Consider the following 22,100-nt stretch of genomic DNA (forward strand, 5'->3'; position numbering starts at 1 on the left):
ACCGGATAAGTTGTCTTTTGAACTTCCCCTCGGTGACCTGATGATAAAGGGTCATTGACACGTGGGCCTGCCGCGGCCTCCTTTAGCCGGCGGCGGCGCACGGAATCGGTCAATTTCCCCATGCTCCTCCTCAGGCCGGCCCTCCCCGTCACTTCCACTCTCCCATTCCTCTCCCCCGTCGCCGCCATCCGCCGCAGGAGCTCGATCGTCGCCGCCGGCATGGCAGGAGTCTCCGCCGCCTCTCCCGGCGCAGCACAGATCGGCAGCTTCCTCTCCAAGAAGCCCTACACGCCGCCGTCCTGGGCCTCGCACCTCTCCCTAGCCCCTCCCCACACCTTCTCCCTCGGCCACGTAAGCATTCCTTGTCTCCATCAATGGACCCTACCTCTTCCTGCTCTAGTAGGCAGTTTCAAAGCAACTTACCCGGTGAATTTGAAGCAGTTTAGGTTGACTAGAGGCAGTGTGTAAAAACGACCACTCTGTGTGTAATTCATAGACTTTCTATTCAATACAGTTCCCAACTCCGATTCACAAGTGGAACCTGCCCAATTTGCCGGAAGACACTGAAGTATGGATCAAGGTGCAACACAAAAGCCAAATATGATGTTCAGTTACCATTTGGCTATATAAATGTGAAAGATGATATGCTTAATATTGGTTTGCTTGTTGCATATTGATTCTGACACGGGTAGTTTTGGGGAAATTGTAGCGGGACGATCTGTCTGGTATGCAGCTGAGCGGGAACAAGGTCCGGAAGCTCGAGTTTCTGTTGGCAGACGCCGTTGCTCAGGGCGCGGACTGCGTTATCACTGTTGGTGGCATCCAGAGCAACCATTGCCGTGCGACGGCAGTGGCTGCTAAGTACCTCAATCTTGATTGCTATCTGATACTGCGTACCTCCAAGGTGACTTGAGTGCTTGTGAGGTGAAATTGACAGAATGCTTATGTGGTAATGCAGTTGGTTTGACCTGGTTTTTGTGGAATATTTTCAGCTTCTTGTGGATAAGGACCCTGGTTTGGTTGGCAATCTCCTTGTCGAGAGACTGTTGGGAGCACACATTGATCTTGTCTCAAAAGAAGAGTATGGGCAAATTGGTAGCGTGGTACGCTCTTATCCTTGACGTACATTTATATGTACCCTATTTCTGCTTTGAGTTTCTCATAGTTCTCTCAGCCCATGCGTAGCCAAAGGCTTGTTCATATACACATGGGTGATACTCCTTACCCATGCTTGATCAATTACTTCTGTTGTTAATGGATTATTCCACCAAGTAGCTCATGCTACAGCTCCTTTTCTGATCCAAATATTTAGTAGCATCGTCTTTTCTCTCCATTTTAATTATTGATTCTACTGCTATTCTTTGGATTCTTGTCTATAAAAGGCTTTGTGGCCACTGTTCATTAAATACTTTCCTCGGTGATTATCTTTTTTTAATCTGAGTTTTCTTTTCATTATCCTTCAAGCTTACATATTGCTTAAGAAGTTCCGATTTACATCATCGCTTTGTTTGTTACAGGCTTTAGCTGACTTGCTTAAAAAGAAGCTTTTGGCAGAAGGTCGCAAGCCATATGTGATTCCTGTTGGTGGATCCAACTCGCTTGGAACTTGGTATTACCATATATCCAATGTTAAGTGTTAAACTACATTTTCATTATCTTATTTTCATGTTTATAGCATATTTTGAGGTTTCCTCAAGCAATAGTATTCATGGATTGGTGTGTCTCATCTCAATTCATCGGAAAATCAGTGATTATTGCTATGTTTGTTGGATGTTAGCTTGCTATGGTTGGGAGTTGTGTATGCACTGAATCTCATGGTGTAATCAAGAATATCTGGGTAATGTACATACAGAGATTAACCAGTAAAGCTTAGAAATCTAAGTATAGTGACTTTCTATGTTGAATATGCAAATAAAGACTGAAAATATAGTTTATTATATTCAGACCAAGTCAAAATTAATGGTTAATAATGTAAGATTAAGTGATGTACACTTGTACAGAGAAATATTGGAGTTCAAATATCAAATATGTCTCACCAATGGGCGTATCTATATACTAAAATATGTCTAGATACATGTAATATTTTGGCACTTAATATGGGAGGGAGGAAGTATTATTTTATTTTATTTTATTTTATTTTGAGGAATCACCGGGTCATAACATATGTTGTGTCTTGCTGCTATAGGGGGTATGTTGAAGCAATAAGGGAGATTGAGCAGCAAATTCAGTTATCTGGTGATGTTCAGTTTGATGACATTATTGTTGCCTGTGGCAGGTAGTTCATTAGCACCCGTCATTTCTAACTTTTTATGGGGAAATTATGTGTGTGCACTTGCTTTTGTGTCATCCCTAGATCCTGAAAGTTGTGAAATTGTCACTTTATGGCCTGATGATATTGTACTTTGTGCAGTGGTGGAACCATTGCTGGTCTTGCTTTAGGATCAAAATTGAGTAGCTTAAAGGCAAAAGTATGAGCTTTCTTTGTGTATATTCTTATCTCGCTGAAGTTTCCGTACTAATTATCTTTTTGTAGGATAGGTCCATGCGTTCTCTGTTTGTGATGACCCTGAATACTTCTATGATTATGTTCAAGGCCTAATTGATGGACTTCAATCTGGCTTAGATTCGCGTGATATAGTCAGCATTGAAAACGTGAGTATAACTTATCTCTTGTATTAAAGTTTATTTTTGTATATTCGAAAGAAGTTGAGCATAAGACTCCAAAAGTTTAATGTGTAGTGCACTGATGCATAGCACCGCATCCGCACATGACATGGTTTTTCTGCTGCTTGTTCATTCATTTCACAGTTTAACGTGTAAGTTGGTTGAATTTTCAATATTTTGCTTGCTCAGCTGCAACTTCTGCTTTACAGGCTAAAGGCTTAGGTTACGCCATGAACACAACCGAGGAGCTTAAGTTTGTTAAAGATATAGCTGCAGCAACGGGCATTGTGCTGGATCCAGTATACAGGTAATACTTTCCTTTCTCGTGTGATGTCTCATATGATTTGATATCCTTTATGCTAGTATTTTTAGCTAAAAATAAAACGTACGGAATGTTTCTCTCTATCGAAGTGAAACTAATACCAAGGATCCCTCCAACTAATTGATGAAGAGATTTTACATTTTCTCTTGCTTTTTTTGTGATTATCATTTATCTTGCTGAATATATATGCATTCTCTTTCTGCAGTGGGAAGGGGGCATATGGGATGCTGAAAGACATGTCTAGCAATCCAGCCAAGTGGAAAGGACGAAAAGTCCTTTTTATCCATACCGGTGGTCTTCTTGGTTTGTATGATAAGGTTGATCAGATGTCATCTTTGGCTGGGAGCTGGCGCAGAATGGATCTTCAAGAATCTCTCCCACGCAAAGATGGCACTGGTAAGATGTTCTGATTGATATGCTCTAGAAATTGCTTCCGCTATGTGTTCGAGTTCCAGACATTTCATTTGTCTTAAGAACATCTGCTGTATACACTGATATAATTCAATAATAAAGAGCACCTTTCTGCCATTTGGAAATGAAGCTTAATGTATTTGTGTTTATATTCCTTTCATCATTCTTCTCTTGACATGATTTCTTGTTTTTAGTTATAAAAGTATCTTCTATTGAATATTCCATTTTGTTACTGAGACCTGCCTAGAAGGGTCTGTTTATTGCCCCTCATTCATATAAAAAGACTGCCAACTAACAAGGTCGCCTGTTCTGTTGGGTTTCACTGGCTTTAGTGGGGAATAATGCACATAAACCACGATGCACCACTGAACAAGGTTATATGCTTTTTTTACTCTGTATATAAGAAACGACAGAAATGTATGGGTAGGAGGTAACAGATAAACGCACTGAAATTGCACTATGACAACTATTACGAAGAATCTGAAAAGGCCAACTGGCAGAGCCAAATATCCTCTTAGACAGCATCATCTCAGATACAGGCATACAGCTGCACCGCGAACAGACCCACAGACTAGCTTATCATTCCAGAAGTGATATCTTTAACGAAGCATTATGCAGCATTTGATCCAGTTGGTCCACGCACCACCGTAACTGGGCAGGTTGCATTGTTGACTACATAATTGCTGACACTTCCAAGGAGTGCCCTGAATCAAGGTTCAAGGAAACGTAGAAATATGAGAAAGCTCTGATTGGCCAAGTATTAACTACTCATAGTTTAATCGTGAAGATGTATGTTACCTTTTTAAGGGCCCTAAGCCCCTGCAACCAAGCACCACGGAGTCCACCTTGAGATCATCTACCGCCTCACAAAGCTTCTCCCTTGCGTCACCCCAGTATATTTTTGCCAGTACTTCTACCTATTCCAGACAGCATGGAATTGATAATTTAGTTAGCAGCATATTTTGGTTCGACACTGTTTTTCTAAACAGCTGGAGCCATTCAAGGCAGGCAACGTTCAAAGTAACTATACTACCACACTTTCCCTTGGATGGGCTGGTGCTTGAACGTGCCCTTATAAAAAAGGAACTATGAACAATGCGATGGAAAAAGTGTGAAGAAAGTAGAAGCAAAATTTGTTTACATGCTACAGTGAGGGAAAGGGATTATCAGTTCCGCTGGTTGTTTTTAGTTACAAGGCAGCCCATGTTTTTTTACACAATTGGGTTTTCCTGCTATGAGATGTAGATTTTTATGTCAATAAGTGCTTCAGTAGCAATAATTCATTGACTTTTTTTCAAGGATTTCCTGTTGGTCTAGGGCATGCTTTCAAAAAATTATAGGCAAAGCGATGTTTGGAAAATATTCCTTCTTAAGTGTGAGGTTTAGGCAAGCTTTACTTAAAATAAGACATACACGATGAACAGATTGCTTAAATTCATCAGTTTAGATTGCACAGATGCAAATATCACTTAAATTCACACATTTACTACTGTTGAACAAATTCTTCAGTTTAGATTGCACCATGTTGGTGATTAATTGCACAAAGCAGATGCTTTCGAAAGTTGACAAAAATATATATTTAATATGAACTCAGGTGAAATTCATGTAAAACTCCTGATATATGATTCAGTCCCATAGTTAAAGTGTGGAAATACCTCTCGTTGACTTGAATTGAAAATACTAACTACAACGGTAGTATCCTTTCCCAACCTAGACGTCCAGCTGGGCCTTGAATAGACTGAACTCATAACAGATAATTCTATTAGCAATTGTGGTAAAGCTATATTACCTGCTTGGACTTCGATTCAGCTTGCAGGATCTCCAGCACCTCCTTGTCAGGATTGACGCCGTACCTCGCCTGCACGTTCATCTCCATGAACTCCAGCAGAGGGATCAGAGCTTCAGTGTTGGGAAATTGAAACAGCAGTGTCAGTTGCAATCTTTGTGAAACAGAAAAGAGTCTGATCTACAGAACAGAACTGAAAATTCCATGACTTTCACATACGTGAGCCGGTGCTCTTCCAGAGCCCCTTGTGGCTGGCATCTGTTCCTTTGGGGAGGACATGGATCAGGATGATCCGATCGCCGGCCTTCACGAGGTTATCGAACGCCCACTTGGCGGCGGCCTTGCTGGACGGCGAGTAGTCCATGGCGAGGCCAATGGTGTGCTTCTCGGCGGCCATGTCTTTGCCTGATTGAGTTCCAAGAAAAAGGCTGGTGGAGCTTGGAAGGGAAGAAGAGATGCAGAGAGGTCTGTGTTGTGAGCTATTTCTGGGTCATAGGATTGTGCCCCAAGCAGCGGTATTTAAGGTTGTTGGAGTCCGCTGTCCGCCCATAGACAGTCCAGCAGCAATACCCTGTTGATCTCGAAGCCGTAGGCTAGGCTGGCTTTATTCCATCAGCAAAGTGGTTTCTTCGATTCTTTCCTTTTTCATGGCCGATGGATCGCTGACAGGTGGGCAGCTATGATGGTAGGGATGATCTCCAGAAGGATCTCCAGCTATCTGGAAAGATCAAAGTTCGGACCCAATTTTTAGCAAAACTTGGGCCGGAGCCAATAATGTGTCCAACTGTGGTTTTCAGCCGTTTTAATTACGGAACGGGTAGTAGGAGTTGTAGTGGCTCAGTTTGGAAATCTATGGGCGGGTTTTTGCAAACCGGGAACGGGTAATCGTGTGCTTGGTTTTCCTTTTTTTACTCTTAACTTTGTTTCATCACCCTCTGAAGGCTTCGTGCATGCAATGCATGCGTGCTTCGGCCAAGTGGAAATTGGAGCCGGTAAACGAAAAGAGCAGAACAAAACTTTGCTTGGAAGGACTGACGTGTGTGATGTACAGTAGATGAAACCCTCGCCAAAACAAGCGAAATCCAGGGTTTTCGGCCTGCCGTCTCCAATCCAAAGCACGGCCCAGCCCGAGAAGTCGCAGATTACAAGCCCTTTTCGCTTATCTCCATAACGGGCCTGCTATTGTGAGCCCTTTCAAACTCCAACGGTCCAACCCCAACGCTCAATCTGCCGGTCATTGTTTGGACCGGAAGATGTGCCCAGCCCAGGCCCGCTGGATGTGGGGTCCTGGGCCTTTTGAAGGCCTTCGGCCCGCAGGCCGGACTCGTTCTTCACTGAATTGATCTTCTCCTGGGATTCGATTCACCTTTTCGCTTCGACAGAGAAGGAGAAGCAGTTGATGAAACCCGCGTTAGGCGCAATGGCCTTGTTCCCTTTCTACTACGCGTATGCACGTTCGCACGCGGCAAAGATCGATCAAGTTCCCAGCCAATCACTTGAGCAATGCACCGATCCGGCCTTCTTTTACTTCTATACATCTCCAGGTCCAAACAGTTAAACAGAGGAATTAACTAGCAGTGATAGTCGTCTCCTCTCTAACAAATTTTTGCCGGTCGCATTTACCTACACAAACATGTGTGATTGGTACCTACGACAAATCTTGACGTCCAGGACTCGTTCTATGCAGGGCGTAATCTAACGAACAGGGCATGGTCTGATGGTCATGGGTGTGTGTTAATTAAACTAAGCCAACTGCTATACTCCTTTAGCAGGCATCACTGAAATTTCTGCAGCTGGATGGCCGGCCGGGCCACATTTCAAGTCAAATTCAAGTTCAAGTTCTGGACTTGTTCAGTCCTTCTTCACTGAATATTCGTGCGGAGTCTCTGTAACTTTTCCTAGTAACGTCCAGTGGTATTCCAAAGCCATGTTTCCCAGTGTCATTTCACCTATAAATAGAGGTATAGGGGTATAACTTGTTTGCATCAGAGGCACCCATCGAGCTTGTTGTGTACATCGTTCCAGAGCCGCGAATTTCAGGTAGCTTCTTTGAGCTCTTTAACTGTCATTTTCTTAGCATTTTTGTTAGCCAGTGGTAGTTATTTTGGTGATATGTATTTGCTTGATAGTTCCAAACGTAGTTTGGGACAAAATATCCCTCCCACGGGTCGGGCTTTTTATAGAAACCCTCAGACAGAGCTGAAGACAGAGTTCTGCTGTGTTAAGAGAGTCCTGAAAACAGTTACCTGAATACAATGTTACTCTGTTATTTTCAGGATCATCTTGGTGGAGCATTTCATCCTGTGGTGCTCAGCGATCTCCAGAGGAACAATGGCGAAACCTGGCGGCCGTAACAACGTCAAGAAGAGCATCTGGCAGCTCCTCTGCGGCTGCACGAAGCCTCAGACCCGCGACTAATTCAAATCCGAAGTTTCTAAATGCACGAGAGAGCGAGAGGTCAAGGGTCTTATGGTTCCCCGTGATAGGTGAAATTCTTTCCTACGTGTAGGTCTCAACGAGTTGTTCCATGTTGAAGTTTAGTACAGTACTCCTTTTGTTCCATATTAATTGGCACGGATTTAGTACAACTTGTATTAAATCCGTGTCAATTATGTGGAACGGAGAGAGTACTCCGTAGTAGTGTGGGTATGATCAGTCAGATGACGCCCGATATTAGTGAGTTGTCTTTGTTCAATTGGTTATGTAGTAGGAGTTGTGTAACTTGTGTGTCGAGCTTAGCTGCCCCTGCACTCTTAGGGGAACAATGCAAGCAAGAGTCATGTAAACCATATCCCTGAATAAAAATCTCGCCTGCTTCGTTATATTGTCATGCATGTGGAACATGATGTTTGTGCATTATTCATCAGATAATATACTGCCTCCGTTTTTTTTTCTAAAAAAATATTGGTATGGATTTGATGTTGTATATAACAAAATTAAGATGCACTCCTTCTGGAATGCGGAGTACTCAACTACTATTGATCAAGTGGTGTGTTCGAGAGAGAAAAAATGATCACATGGTATGTGTGTAACCAATAACTATGCAGTACAAGTTCCTGGAACTTGGCTTTCAATTAGGTTTTGTTTGTCAATTCGGTAGATTTCTCATGGTAATTTCCGCTCTTTGGCTAACCATTTGTTTATGCTTATATTGTTAATTTTCCATCGTCTGATTATGAAATAAGTTTAGCGCAATATAGTTCATTGATAACACACCCCGTACTACTCCTAGGTAAATATGTACTACGTCTTACAAATAGACAACGAAACAATTGTCATAACCTCCGAATATATTTCTAGCTGAAAAAAAATGGTCAGTTCTCAGGCCGCGTACATAGACATCCTACTCTGTTTCCCCCCCTCATCTTCTGAAGCAGGTTCTGCACAGCGGCACAGGTCGCATTCTCTGAAGTTCTTCCGCTGTGCGCGCATCGCGTTAGAACATTTCCGTTACGTGGAATACTAGAGCAGCAGTTGAACCGTTCGAAGCAACGGTAAACGGTCCATGGTTTCAGTCAAGGGAGCTTTCCTTCCTTGGCTTCACTTTGGTCGGACTCTGGAGTAGACACAACGAGCACATCAGTCTCCGTTAACGCGTACACCGCGTAGTACTCCTACTAGCCATATGTGGCCGGTCGATCGTGTCGCACGAATGCCGACAAAGCCGTCAGATTAACGAACCAAACCGTCGTTGAATGAGACGGTTGAACAACATTGAAGGCCTCAACACAATTTTACACCCTGGAATGGAATCCTGTTGGAATTAAATACAGTACAGAACCTCGCAGTCGTCAGTCAAAGTCACCCGCTCCACATCACACTGACTGGCTGACAGCATCGCACTGCAAAAACGGCAGGTCAGTTTGGATCTTGCAAGAGTAATTTTCTGCCGGTTCTCAGTTGTAGTTAGGACTGGTCATGTGCAGGCAATTGTTGAAATCTGTTGCTACTCCATGCAAGGAGCCTGAAAACTTGCATTGCAAAGAACTTTATTTTCTCTCGGCTAGATTTTGCAGGCATGTTTCACTGAACATTCTATGACAATTGCAAACTGATTAAGCCCAACTGTTTAACTATGACCAGCGACCTGGTCTAGCTGGTTGAACCTTTTTTGGTCCAGGTACGTGCAACCCAAGTTTCCCAGGTTGTGTGGCTGCTAAATTGGTGTACCAAAAGGCTATAGCAGAGGGACAGGTTCAGGACGTACTGGACTCGTTCTTCATTGAGTTTTCCCGTTCTTTTCCTAGTAAACTGAAGTCTCGTGTATGTACACTTCAGAACCGACCGGGTAGGGCCGTAGGGGTACTAGCTACAGTTAACTGCTTTGTGCTGAGTGTAAGTGTTGGGGCTCTATCTATAAATAGGCCTTTGGGGAGGAGTGCTGCTTGTTGCATCAATCATACCGGAGGCGCACTAAATCCTTGCTTGCTCAGCTATTTCAAGCAGTTGCTGTTTTCAGGTACTGTCCCTGCCTGGAAAAATGCTTTGTTACATTTTTTTTGTTAGGATAATCTTAGTGCATGTGTTTGTGTCCTAATCAAATTAGGAGTGTGTCTATGCGTGAGTCAGTAGTGTTCATGTGCATGTGTGATTCAGCGTGAGTTGTGTTCGAATAGGACTAGTAGTCCGTATGGTGTTGGGCTTGTGCGTGTATATATACGCATGCAACCCTCTAGATTGTAATCAAGGTCGTGGGATTTGAGATATTGAGAAGAAATAAAAAAAGAGGCACGACAGGTGCCTCTGGCCAAATAAATTCCCGATCGTGTGCGTCTTCATGTGACTGCTTCTTGGGCAAACCCAACATTTGGTACCAGAGCGAGGTCCAAGATTTGAAGACGTGCTTGCCCCGGGGAGGCGATGTGCTAGCGCCTCGGGACGGGCAACGGTGGCGAAGCGGCGTCCGTGGATCAGGGTGGCGATCTGCGGTTGTGCAACGGAGTAGCGTGGAGTGGATTGGATCGAGTTGTCATCGAGGTGGGCCGATCTTCCAGTAACGGGAGATCATAATACTGATCACCGAAAAGTACTCGGCATCAGGGCAAACTGTTGTCAGCAAGCTCGTGAGGAGTTATGTCTTTTAGCGTCAGCGTCCGTGAGTCGTGGTTGTGTCCAAGTGCTCATTGGTGTGAGGCTCTGTTGCAGCGGAAGTGCGTCATGGTCGAAGTTTGTCCGGTATGGTGAGTCATCGGAGCAAGAGATCGACGTGCGTGCAGACGAGGTGGCATGGGGTCATCTGCGTATCTCGACGAGAAGATCAAGTTCGGCGTGTAGTGGGACCATGACCAGTTTAGTTGAGTTCTTGCGTGAGATTAATGGTGTGTCTAATCTGCATGTAGCACGCGAGATGTGTCCGTGTTGGTTGGTAGTCCGGATCATGCGTTGAGTTGAGTCGACGAGTCATGAAGCTGAAGAGAGAGCCAAAAGCAAGGGGAGCATGGAAGACGTCAACTTCAAAATTAGGGGAAAATTGTTAGGATAATCTTGAGTTTGAGTCTAGCTAGGTGCATGTGTTTGTGTCCTAATCAGATTAGGAGTGTGTCTATGCGTGAGTTAGTAGTGTTCATGTGCATGTGTGATTCAGCGTGAGTTGTGTTCGAGTAGGACTAGTAGTCCGTATGGTGTTGGGCTTGTGCATGTATATATATGCATGCAACCCTCTTGCTTGTAATCAAGGTCGTGAGATTTGAAATATTGAGAAAAAATAAAAAGAGAGACACGCCAGGTGGCTCTGACCAAATAAATTTTCGATCGTGTGCGTTTTCATGTGACTGATCTTTGGGCGAAACCAACATTTTTTTCATACATGCTCTATTTGTGTTATACTCCACTCCAATAGATCTTCTGGTAATAGTTAGGTACTTAGGTTCGCTAGAGAATTAGTTCTTGTAAATGGGAAGTCGGTGACTAATACTAATTAACTACTCATGCATGTCAGGAACTCTGCTGTTTCGTTCAGAAGAAATTTTTTGAGCAATTAATTTCAGCTTCTGGGCCTAGGAGACCTGAAGGGGAAGAACAATGGCTGATCGCAACGGCGTGAAGAGAAGCATCTGACAGTTGCTCTGCGTCTGCTCGTCGTCTTCCACGGAAGAATAATTGCAAGAGCCTAATATATAATGCACACGTTGTTAAAACTTAAAAGAGGGTGCAGTGCCCAATTGTTTGGTTATTCGTTGGTACTATGTGGATCTTGTGATTGCAAGTGTCATGTGACGGAATTTCGACATGAATAAAAGCTCCAGTACGTGTTTGGTAGCAGTGCATCTTATTGCTGATGTTTTTTAACCTTTTGCTTTCAGTTCCTTTTCGCTAATTCTTCTGGTTGTTTCAGATGCGATCTGTCTTTAAAAATAAAAAATAAACATCTGGTGCGTATGTGTACGATTTGCACCATGCATCACCCAAGCTCAAGAAACAACGGTTTTAAGCTTGCTGTCAAAAAAAAAAACGGTACTAAGCTTTTGGTGGTGCGATTGTACTTACACAATCTAATCTACCTCCTCACTTCCTTGTCAGTTTGTCACTAAGCAAACATAAGCACTCCACTGACTGACTGTTTAAGTGTTTTGACTGACTGCAGGAGCAGCTAGCTGCTTCTGAATCTGGGAGTTTGAGAGTTCTTTTTTTGGATTAAAAAAAAGTTCCTTCATGCTTGTTGCCTTCCGATCAGGGAGAATCGAGAGTAGTAAGCACCTAGCTAGCGACGACAGCCCTCTAGCTATGTTTAATTTCTGCGACTCTAGCCAACGATATTTACATTGACGGTTAAAATAGTTATCAAGCATAGGAATTGACAGCGGAAACAATGGGAAAACCCAACCGTATATACGTAACAGCGTCAAGACTCAAGACGATGGAGCATCTGGAAGTTCCACTACTGCGCGGCTGCTCGTCGCCTCCGACGGTCCCGACCAGGGATTTAGTTTAGATTCGAGTGCACGATGGAGAGAGCGAGCGAAAGGTTAAAAGGTCCTATCTCCAAAAGTTAATTATTCCATGGTTGAAAGTTAAGCTGCGGGTGTGAGCGTGAGTGTTTGAATCGACATTGACGTCGGGTATTGACTTGGTTCATTTGGTTTCTTAGCTAGTCTTGTGATTGAGACGTTGAGCTCTCGATCGAGCTAGCTAGCTTTCCTTGAATTCCCTGCAGTGTGTGAGCGGAATATGCAAGCAAAGCGTCTCATGTATGATGTCACTATATATATTTTCTCCGTCCCTCCAATAAAATTTAGCGTATCCCCTCTGTTCAACAAAAGATGCTTTAATTTTGTCAAAATTTAGGTATATCTAGACATGACTTAGTGTATAGATGCATTCAAATTTAGTCAAAGTTGAGACATCTTTTGTTGGACGGAGTAATACTTAATTTCTTACTTTGCAGTAAGCATTTTCGTTACGTGTAATAAGACTAGCAACAGTACGTACGTTGAACCGTACGTTCCAGGTAACGGTAAACGGTCCGTGCTTGATGCTTCAGTAAAGGGATGAGCTAAGCTAAAGCTTAATTAGCTTTGGCCAGACAGCGGATCAAATCAGTAATTCGAGATCGGTCATGCAGTCAGTCTCCGTTTCCGCGTAGCAGCATATATATGTGGCCGATCGACCGTGTTGCACACATGCCGACCAAATCGTCATCGATCGAATTATCACTGTGTTGCTTTTTTGCTTATCGAACAATCAAAAGGTTGAATGGATCAAATGATTGGACGTCGAAGGCATCAAACCTCGTATAACAGCCTCTTAAATAAGCTTCGCAGTCAAGTCACACGCTCACACTGACTGTCAGCGTCTGCGTCACATGCCCAGGACAGTTCATCTAGTCGTATGCTTGCGATCGAGGAGCTAGAGTGTCATTTTCTGCCAGTTTCCAATTGTAATCAGGTGGCACATAAAAAATATACTAACTCCGTCCCATATTAAGTGACTTTCTATGTATCTAGACGTTTTTCAAATCATAGATACATTCATAATTAGGCAAATTTGAGTCACTTAATATGGAACGGAGGGAGTACATAGAACATATACTTGCATTGCAAGCAACCCTTTTTTTTTACTTTCAAAAGATTTTGCCAGCAACTTTCATACTGACAAGTGCAAACTAGCACAAGTCCAGTGTTTAACTATGACCGGTGACGTGGTCTAACTAGCTCTAGCATATTTTTTGTGTGACTGGTATTCTTGTACGGAGTACTAAATTTACCTTTCGGCCAGGTACTTGCAAGCCAAGTTTCTGTGGTTGTGTGACCCTGAGTAGTAAAGCAGAGAGTTAACAGTTCTTCACTGAATTTTCATGTTGTTTTCCTAGTAAAGTCTCATGTATGTACACACTCCAAGACTGACATGTAGGACAGCGGTACTGATTGACTCTAGCTAACTGCTGATGTAACAGTATGTGATTGTGACCGTGGACCTCTATAAATAGGCCTTTGGAGTGCTGCTGCTTGTTGCATCAATCATATTCATATCGGAGCTAGCCTCACCCGTCTTTCCTTGCTTGCTTCATTAGTTCAAGCAGAGTGCTATTTTCAGGTATATATTGTCTCTGCTTCTCGTTGGGTGACATGGTGACAAGTGGATAGATATAATGCTGTCTTGTTACACTTGTTTTTCAATACTCTTGGTAAATACGCTAGGTTTGCAGTGGCCTCTGGTCTCGTGAATTTTATCTTCTAAAATTTTCACTTTTGTTGCAGTTAGTGCTAGATCTCTTGGTAAATACGCTAGGTTTGCAGTGGCCTCTGGTCTCGTGAATTCGGAAGAGCTAGCTAGAGCGCTCATGTCAGGAACTCTGCTGTTTTTTCAGGGGCAAATTCTTGGAGCATTTTCAGCCTGTGGGAGCTAGCTAGGAGATCGATCTCAGGAGCAAGGAAGGAAGAAGAATGGCTCGTCGCAACGGCGTGAAGAGGAGCATCTGTCAGTGGCTCTGCGGCTGCTCCTCATCTTCCACGGAAGAATAAGTACAACAACCTCTGATACTAGCAGAGCATTAAGTTTGCAGTGCTCACTTGTTTGGTTCGTTGCTCACTTGCTCCTTGGTATGGAGTCTTGTGATTGTAAGTGTCATGTGTACATAGTCAGATTTCGAAATAAAGCCTGAGTATTTGGTTTTATGTACGTGTGCCATGAACGTAGCATCCATAAAACACGCAGGTGGAGAACTAGCGGGGTGGCCCACGCCGTGACTACACTTGTAGAATGGAATGATGTTTTTATGTATTTATATTTATGTTTTGCAATAGATTTATTTTGTATGCAACTTAGATTTATTTTGAAATTCGATGGGTTCTTGATCGGACACCTGTCCTCGGCCATGCATCAGTCAAACAGATGCTTGCTCGCACAATTAACTCTTTTTTCTTTTAAGAATGCAAGGCAAAATCACGAGCAGTTTCAGAACGGGAGTCAAAATTGATGCTCACTCTCAGGCACATTAATCACATGCTTATACTACTAAGCAAAAGCTTGATTACGTAGGTTAACTGGAGAGGAAAGAAAAGCTTGATTAGGTTGTAATAAGGCCGGCCGGGTTTGTTCAAAGGCCACTCTGCTCGCCACATCTTCACTTTTCGACGAGTTACTCGCCACTAATTGGATTTGACCACGCAGAAGCGAATCGATCGAGTCCCCGCAGCATAACGCGTAACGCGCTGCTAATAATGATTACCGATTCCATCTGGAATGTCGATCCATCAAGCAAAGGGCATCAAGTTAAAAGGTCACAAGTCACATCGCCTCCAAAATTCACACTTAATTGAGAGGGTGAACAGATTCTAGCAAGCACCGTTTCAGTCTTCCTGGTCGTTTTTTACTCTTTCAAGTTGAACACTTGAACTGTTCCTTGCTTGGACCAGTTCCACACTACCTTTTCCGGTGGTCCTGACGCGCCTTTAATTTTGTACCACTTGCAAGTTGCAAAGCGGAGCATTCTCTGCCTGTATGTGCGGAAGGGATGGGTAATCACAACGGGGTGAAGAAGAGCGTTCAGGAGCTCATCTGCGGCTGCTTCTCCTCATCCAAGACTGAAGATTGAGACTGTTCCGCTTCATGCACCTGTAGTTTGCTGATCATGCAGGATGCAGCTGTGTGTTCCGTTCCAGTTGATTTGTAATCTTGCAGCCTTAGCTTGCAGGTGTATTCTGTAGTGTAGGTTAATCTAGCTTATGTGTGTTCTGTTACGCTGGATCGTGTCATGCAGGGTATATCAACTTGATCGGCTTGCACAACTTCTTCATACGTGTATTTGCTTCATTTTAAGTGCTCGAAGATTAATTACTCTTTTTATATCTCCTGCGTGTACCAGTAAATTTCAGAAAACACACTTTTCGTGATTGGAGTTTCACGGAACCACACTTAACGCGCTAATGTCTTACAGAACAATACGTTTTGGGACAAACTTTCTCATAGAACCCAAATCGGATAAATTAGGGCTTCTGACGATACTTCCGACAGGTTGGGCCCACATGTCATATGACACTTGTCCAACTAAACATTCGATCCGACCCATTAGCCTATTTCTATTTTTAATTTATTTATTAACCAACCCGATTCAGTCAAAATAAAGAACGGCTCTCTCTTCGTGACATCCGACAGGTGGGTCCCACCTATCAGGAACCCTGTCAAATGACCTAATCTATGAGATTTGGTGTCTGTGAGGAAACTCGTCTAGGAAGTGTAGTTTTGTGAGACGATTAACTGTGGTTATAAAAAATCCTAATCACAAAAAGCGTGGTTCTGTAAAATTTATTTTGTATGCTTGATGAGTATCTCTGAAGTTCAGACCCAACTAAAAAGAACCCGCGGACGTGAACACACAAGAACCTCAAAAATCAAGGCCGAGGCCTCACTTTGGGAGTTTGGGGCAAGGCCGGAGCAAAGTCTTTGTGTAATTTAATTCCGTGAGATTAGATCCATGTTGTGTTTTGTTTCGGCCTTGGCACAACTTCTCCTTAAGTCTCCCCTAAAAAAAACTTATCCTTAAGTAATGAAACCGGCTATCTTTTGCCTTGTTTAAAAAAAACTTAAAATATGCTTAAAGCAGATTGGCGAGAAAATTCCTTGCGGATGGAGACCTGTTTCAGCCTTTCAGGGTGTTTAACTCCAGCCAAGCAAGAAAATGACTTTTCCCGTTTCACTTTCGGCTCGAGTTGGAAGTTGGAAACCCCACCTGGAATTTTCCGTACAACCTGCCTGCAAACTGCTGGCCGCCGGCCGGCGGTACAGGCTATGTGGCTTGCTAGTTGAACCGGACTGATGACGAAGCACGAGATGATTAGCCGGTGGTGACCGCGGCATGCTTGCGTACGTCTGCTGACGAGGCAAGTACCAAATTACGTCGAACATCATGCACTAGAAATCTGTGTAACAAATAACGAAAATACATACGAGATGTCGTGAATTACGCAAATGTATTATCAGTCACTAGCCCGTTGTCGTGCACTATTGGTGGCATACGGTGAACTGAACTGTTCCCGTCGCATCCACCTGCGTGTTGAAGACTCGAAGGGAAGCCGTCAGATGTTGCTTGATCGTCGACACGATTATTATGCGGTGGGGCCTGCCATTCCGGAAAAAGAAGCATTTGTTCCTGCACCGCCCAGTCAGTCAGTCTCCCGTTCACTTGTGACTGGGCATTTGTTCCGATTTTATCCTCCCGAATCTGGCTTGGAAGTACACACTCCTGGATCCAAGTTGCCAGGCCAGGAAGTACACACTTGACACTCAACTTGTCAAGTAGCCAGCCAGGCGTCGATGCTGTCTGTGAAAGCGCCCATTAGCTTATATAAGCACCAGACAGAGTATTGGCTGCCGCTGACAGTAACTACCACTCCTCGATCGACGTGACACTCTGTTTTCAGTAGTACAAGTACCTGTTGGTTCTTGAGGGAGAGCGCCGGCGACGGCATGACGAAGGGGGAAGCGAGCATTGTCAGGAAGCCATCGCCGAGGCGCGGCGGAGTTCTGAAAAGCATCCTCAAACTCCTCTGCTTTTGCTGTCCGTCCCAGGAAGGACAGTAGGCAGTAGCCGGCCGATCTTCAGAGCAGGCGGCTCGATACACAGCTGAACTGCTGAATTGTACCACTACGTGTAGTATACTTCGTGTCTATGTGTAATGATGGGTGTAACAATTCCTCTCCACCCAGGTAGCTAATCTAAGCAGCTTCAGTTCAGCAAGTTGTAATAAAGTGTAGTGGTTGCAGAATTTCAGCTTGTTCCTGCTTCTGTTGCTGTTTTCGTGTCGGACTCCTCGAACCTGTGAACTTGTACGATTTCGTTAACTAAATCGGGAGCCTGGTTCCTTTTCCCAAAAAAATAAAATTGAAAACGTGCTCACCGCCGCCGGCCGGAGCAATTTTGGACTTGCTTTCGTAATTAAGCTGCAATCCCTGACAAGTGGGACGAATTTCAAGTTCAAGTTCCTGGACTCCTTCGGTCGTTTTCTTCAGTGACGGGTATTCCCACGGATTCTTCACTCACTCTTCCTAGCTATCTCTGCTGTTATTCCCAAGCCACGATATTCACTATTGCCGTACGTAAACGCTGACGTCATGCACACTCCCAAGCTTAAATACTGTCCGGCTCTATTCCAGAGTCATTGTACTTTTCAGTTACTCTCTCCCCGATTCATATTACTTGTAAATATTTAATACAAAGTGACAAGTAATATGGGCCGAAGGAAGTAGCATAACTGGGTTTAAAGTGAGAAGAAAAATGTGTGCAGTTTTTTTTTCCGAAATGGTGAGGAGACATCAATCGATGCACACAGCCATAAAATGTGTGCGGTTGTCTCAGTTTTTTTTCGTTTGTCTTTTTGCAATGTTAGTCACGTATACTCTGTTGTTTTCCAGGATCGTCTTCGTGGAATCACTCCTTTTCTTTCGAAGAAGCTGTACATAGATCGACCACTCTGCATTTCTTCCTTTAAGCGATCGAGGATTCGAGGGACGTATATACATACTTGGACTGAAAACCAGTTTGCATTAAGCATTCCCGTTACGTGCAACATTACTAGCAGTTGAACCGTTCCATACATATAATGCTTCAGTCAAGTCTCAACGGGGCCGGCCTGTAGCTAAAAAGCTTGGCTTTGGGTCTCGCCTCTCGGACAGCTAGCGATCCATCGAGAAATTCGAGACCGGTCATGTCATTCGATCTCCGTTTACCCGTAGCATATGTGGTCGATCGATCGTGCTGCACACATGCCGACCAAACCGTTTAATGATTACTAGTACTACTTAATTATTGAACCATCAAACCGGCCGTTGAATGGAAACGATCAAGCGTGGAAAGGCATCAGACCTCGAAGGCTGTTTGTTATGTTAAGTCAGCCTCACGGTCAAGTCACTTGCTCACACTGACTGACAGCTAGCGGCAGTGATCAACTCAATTCGTGCATGCATGCAAGAGTCGTTTTCTGCCACTTTTTACTTATAATTGCAATCAAGGCGACAAAATACATGTAGAGCATATATATACTTGGATCTCAAGCAACTTTTCTTATAACTGGGCAAGACTTTTCCAGTGCCTTTCACTGAACATTCTATGACAAGTACTCCATAAACTAAGCGCAAGTCCAGTGTTTAACTATGGCCGGCGACCTGGTCTAAATATGCTGAGCATTTCTTTTCTTTTTTGTGTGACTGGTATTCATGTACATCACCGGCCGGCCAGGTGCGCGCAACCCAAGTTAATTTGTGTGGCTTGGAGTACCGTGGGTAGAGTGTCAGGTATTCACTGAATGTTCGTGTTCTTTTCCTAGTAAAGTCTCATGTATGTACACTCCAAGACAGACATGTAGGCCAGGGGGTACTGACAAGTGTAGTTAACTGCTTATGTGAGTGTGACTGTGTGAGCCGGGACCTCTATAAATAGGTTTGGGAAGTGCTGCTGCTTGTTGCATCAATCATACCGGGGGCGCACCGGTGCAGTCCTTTTTGCTTGCTTCATTAGTTCAAGCAGCAGGTGCTATTTTCAGGTATCTTTTCTGCCTTTTGTGGGGTGACACGGTGACAAGTCGATAGATGCTCTCTTGTTACACAACTCTTGTATTTTATTATCTCCTGATTCCACCTTTTTTGTAGTTAGAGCTAGATCTCTTGGTGAATACACTAGGTTTACACTTTACAGTGGTCTTTTGGTCTCGTGAATTGGGAAGAGCTAGGGCGCTCGTGTCAGAAACTCTGTTGTTTCAGGGGCAATTTCTTGGAGCATTTTCAGCCGGTGGAGGAGTTAGGAGATCTCAGGAGGAGGAAGTTAGAAAGAAGAATGGCTCGCAACGGCGTGAAGAGGAGCATCTGGCAGTGGCTCTGCGGCTGCTCGCCATCTTCCACGGAAGAATAATTACAAGAACCTTAATATATGAACATGAGATCTTATAAGGGTGCAGAGGCTTTAAGTTTGCAGTGCTCAGTTGTTTTGTTCCTTGGCATGTCTTGTGATTTGTAAGTGTCATGTGTACAAAGAGCCGGATTTCGAAATAAAGCTTGGGTATTTGGTTTTGTGTACGTCTGGCATGTGCCATCCTTAAACCATTGTGGAAGGCCTAGGTAACACATTACATGCATGGCATTTCGGCACCCACACCGGGACATGATTAAATTCCCCACAAGTATAGAATCTGCATGAGAGAGTGAATTGTTTTCCCTGTAACAAAACAATATTACTCCCTATTGGATCTGGCTCCAATCAAAGGGCATCAAGTTAAGAGCAAGGTCAGAAGTCAGAACGCCTCCAAAAATTCACACTTGAGAGAGTGAACAGATTCTAGGCATCGTTTCGGTCTTTCAAGTCATCGCCCCAGGTTGAACACTTGAACTGTTCCTTCCTAGGACTAGTTCCACACACTGTCCATTCTTCAGGGAACCTTTCTGTTGGTCCCGACGTGCCTTTAATTTTGTACCACTTGCAAGTTGCAAAGCCTGTATGTGCGAGTGTGCGACACGATAGGTTGTGCATGCTGATCGATGCAAATATTGAGGTTTATGTCCTGTTCTCCACAGAGAGTGAGTTCTGAATTCCAACTAATTCTCAAAGTTAGACTCACAATTTGAAAGTTGTTGCAGATTTCAGAACTGAAATAAACACTAAAAGCTACTGGATCCTTTGTTTTAGTTGTTTTTGGTTTATAAAACTGTGGAATTAACACAAACTAAAGTATAGCAGAGAAGTTCGGCAAGCAAATTACCTAGACAGGGAAGAAACAAGTTGTTTTAGACAAGGAAGAGCATAGATTAGAGGGAAAACAGCAAGATCTAAACATCACAGCAACTACAAACTAAACTAGAACAATTTACTACAAGGAAACTAAATTCAACAACTTAAACAAGAACTAGAGCGACAATTATCACAGACAAGCAGCAGCAACACTAATCTAAGCACAATTTAGCAGGAAAGGGAAGAGATTACAGCTAGGGTTTCAGATCAGAACTTCGTACATCAAGGAAGCAGGATTAGACAGGAAAGAGTTGGACTGGTCGCCGATAAAACCCCAGAGCACGTCGTCGATTTGCTGGTGAAGGGGAAGCAGGAAGTAGACAGGAAAGAAGTAGATCTTCGGGTCTTCATCAACATGAGCATGGAGCTTCTCTCCTCCCTCTTCTCTCCTCTCTTCTTCCTATCTTTTTCTGGTTTCCTCTCTCCTGAGACTCCCCCTCTCTCCCTTAGGCATGAAGCTGCCTTTTTGCTAAAGGATGGAGTGGTTGGAAATTTTGAGGTAAACCCTTCAAGTTATCTCATATCTGCTCAAGTAGATCCTTTAGGGACTTGTAGTTGATGTTTTAATTGGTCTTCTTCCTTTTCCCCCCTCCAAGATGAAGAAATTGTGTCTAGACGCACAGATCCTGCAATAATTACACTAAGCATGTAAATATGCTCATTGAAGTGCTAAACACATGATTAGCATTAATTAAGAGCTCAATTAATCTAAAAAATGGGAGCTTAGCATCAGATAATGATTAATTAATATTGAATTATTGATGCTGATCACCCCCCCAAAACTGAATTTTTGCTTGTCCTCAAGTAAAAATTTCAAAATTTAAGAATCAGCATCATAGCAAAGTTACCAAAACAAGAATGTCTCCAGATAATACAATGGATTGAGTAATAATTTTGGAAGTTAGCTAGGAGCATTTCTTTGAGTAGTAACCTTGCAAACACAGTGTGCCAGACCCTTCATTCATGCTAAGCTATCACCATTGAATTCAGGCTGAAGGAAAGCTAAAATTTAAACTATGAAACTAGTATCAAATTGAACTTAGGAAATGGAAATATTGTTTTGGCAAACAGGATGAATGCAAAATAAATGCAAATGCAATGCACTGTGGGAGTATTCACCACTTATTCAAAACCAGCTTCTTTTGAAATTTTTCTTCTTTTTGAGACTGCAAATGTGGCAATGCCATTTATTCAGGAACAAAACATTTTGTAGAGCCAGTAATTGTGGTCAAGCTACTTATTATGCAGGTATGCTATGAAATTGGGGATCAACCACTTATTATGCAAAGATGCCATGAAATGTGGTCCAGCCACTTATTATGCAATGTGGTAAGAACCACTTATTATGCATATGCCATGACATGTGGACAAAGCCACTTATTATGCAAGGATGCAATGCTGATGGAAAACTTGTTTTTAATACAACCAAGCCCCATAACCAGTTCAACTTTACAGTATCCTTGTCTATTAGTTCTAAGAGGTGCCAATCTTCACAGTAAGAAACCTAACTTTGAGAATTCAGAATGAATCCAGGGTGATAGACAAACCACGAAGGAAATTTAAGGTACAATGCACTTGCAAGCTAACCAATTAGAGAATTGCTACTAGATCCAAGCAAAATTATCACACAATACTCAAAATGGTGTATGATAAAGAGACAACATGTTAAATACTTAGCCAAGTTTTTCACAGGATTAACAAGA

At 43.2% G+C, this 22,100-nt stretch overlaps 2 protein-coding genes and 3 long non-coding RNA genes across 5 annotated transcripts; 4 read left to right on the plus strand and 1 right to left on the minus strand.

Moving 5' to 3' along the window:
• Nucleotides 1–82: 82 nt before the first annotated feature.
• LOC100825308 (putative D-cysteine desulfhydrase 1, mitochondrial) lies at nt 83–3,526 on the plus strand. The gene is made up of 10 exons (XM_003570492.4): nt 83–351; nt 515–580; nt 710–904; nt 993–1,103; nt 1,518–1,609; nt 2,186–2,275; nt 2,411–2,468; nt 2,539–2,652; nt 2,874–2,971; nt 3,192–3,526. The coding sequence occupies exons 1-10, from the start codon at nt 121–123 to the stop codon at nt 3,394–3,396; spliced, it is 1,260 nt and encodes a 419-aa protein (XP_003570540.1). The 5' UTR covers nt 83–120; the 3' UTR covers nt 3,397–3,526.
• Nucleotides 3,527–3,755: 229 nt separating this feature from the next.
• On the minus strand, nt 3,756–5,781 carry LOC100825613 (universal stress protein PHOS32). Its single transcript, XM_003570493.4, has 4 exons — nt 5,403–5,781; nt 5,187–5,296; nt 4,196–4,314; nt 3,756–4,101 (listed from the first exon to the last, which is right to left on the minus strand). The coding sequence occupies exons 1-4, from the start codon at nt 5,578–5,580 to the stop codon at nt 4,008–4,010; spliced, it is 501 nt and encodes a 166-aa protein (XP_003570541.1). The 5' UTR covers nt 5,581–5,781; the 3' UTR covers nt 3,756–4,007.
• Nucleotides 5,782–6,882: 1,101 nt separating this feature from the next.
• LOC112271530 lies at nt 6,883–8,005 on the plus strand. Its single transcript, XR_002964618.1, has 2 exons — nt 6,883–7,223; nt 7,460–8,005. It is a non-coding gene; the product is annotated as an uncharacterized LOC112271530 (long non-coding RNA).
• A 5,630-nt stretch (nt 8,006–13,635) lies between these two features.
• LOC106866485 lies at nt 13,636–14,442 on the plus strand. Its single transcript, XR_001406856.2, has 2 exons — nt 13,636–13,715; nt 13,990–14,442. It is a non-coding gene; the product is annotated as an uncharacterized LOC106866485 (long non-coding RNA).
• Nucleotides 14,443–19,088: 4,646 nt separating this feature from the next.
• Nucleotides 19,089–19,682, plus strand: LOC106866488. Its single transcript, XR_001406860.2, has 2 exons — nt 19,089–19,159; nt 19,266–19,682. It is a non-coding gene; the product is annotated as an uncharacterized LOC106866488 (long non-coding RNA).
• The last annotated feature ends 2,418 nt before the right edge of the window (nt 19,683–22,100 follow it).

This window comes from Brachypodium distachyon, chromosome 3 (genome assembly GCF_000005505.3).
Source record: "Brachypodium distachyon strain Bd21 chromosome 3, Brachypodium_distachyon_v3.0, whole genome shotgun sequence".
NCBI lineage: Eukaryota > Viridiplantae > Streptophyta > Magnoliopsida > Poales > Poaceae > Brachypodium > Brachypodium distachyon.

Coding starts and splice junctions, on each gene's coding strand:
- LOC100825308 (XM_003570492.4), top strand. CDS start 121: ATGCTCCTCCTCAGGCCGGCCCTCCCCGTCACTTCCACTCTCCCATTC. Junction 905..992: donor TGATACTGCGTACCTCCAAG/GTGACTTGAGTG, acceptor GAATATTTTCAG/CTTCTTGTGGATAAGGACCC. Junction 1,610..2,185: donor TCCAACTCGCTTGGAACTTG/GTATTACCATAT, acceptor TTGCTGCTATAG/GGGGTATGTTGAAGCAATAA.
- LOC100825613 (XM_003570493.4), bottom strand. CDS start 5,580: ATGGCCGCCGAGAAGCACACCATTGGCCTCGCCATGGACTACTCGCCG. Junction 4,315..5,186: donor CTGAATCGAAGTCCAAGCAG/GTAATATAGCTT, acceptor TGTCTGGAATAG/GTAGAAGTACTGGCAAAAAT. Junction 4,102..4,195: donor GGCTTAGGGCCCTTAAAAAG/GTAACATACATC, acceptor ACCTTGATTCAG/GGCACTCCTTGGAAGTGTCA.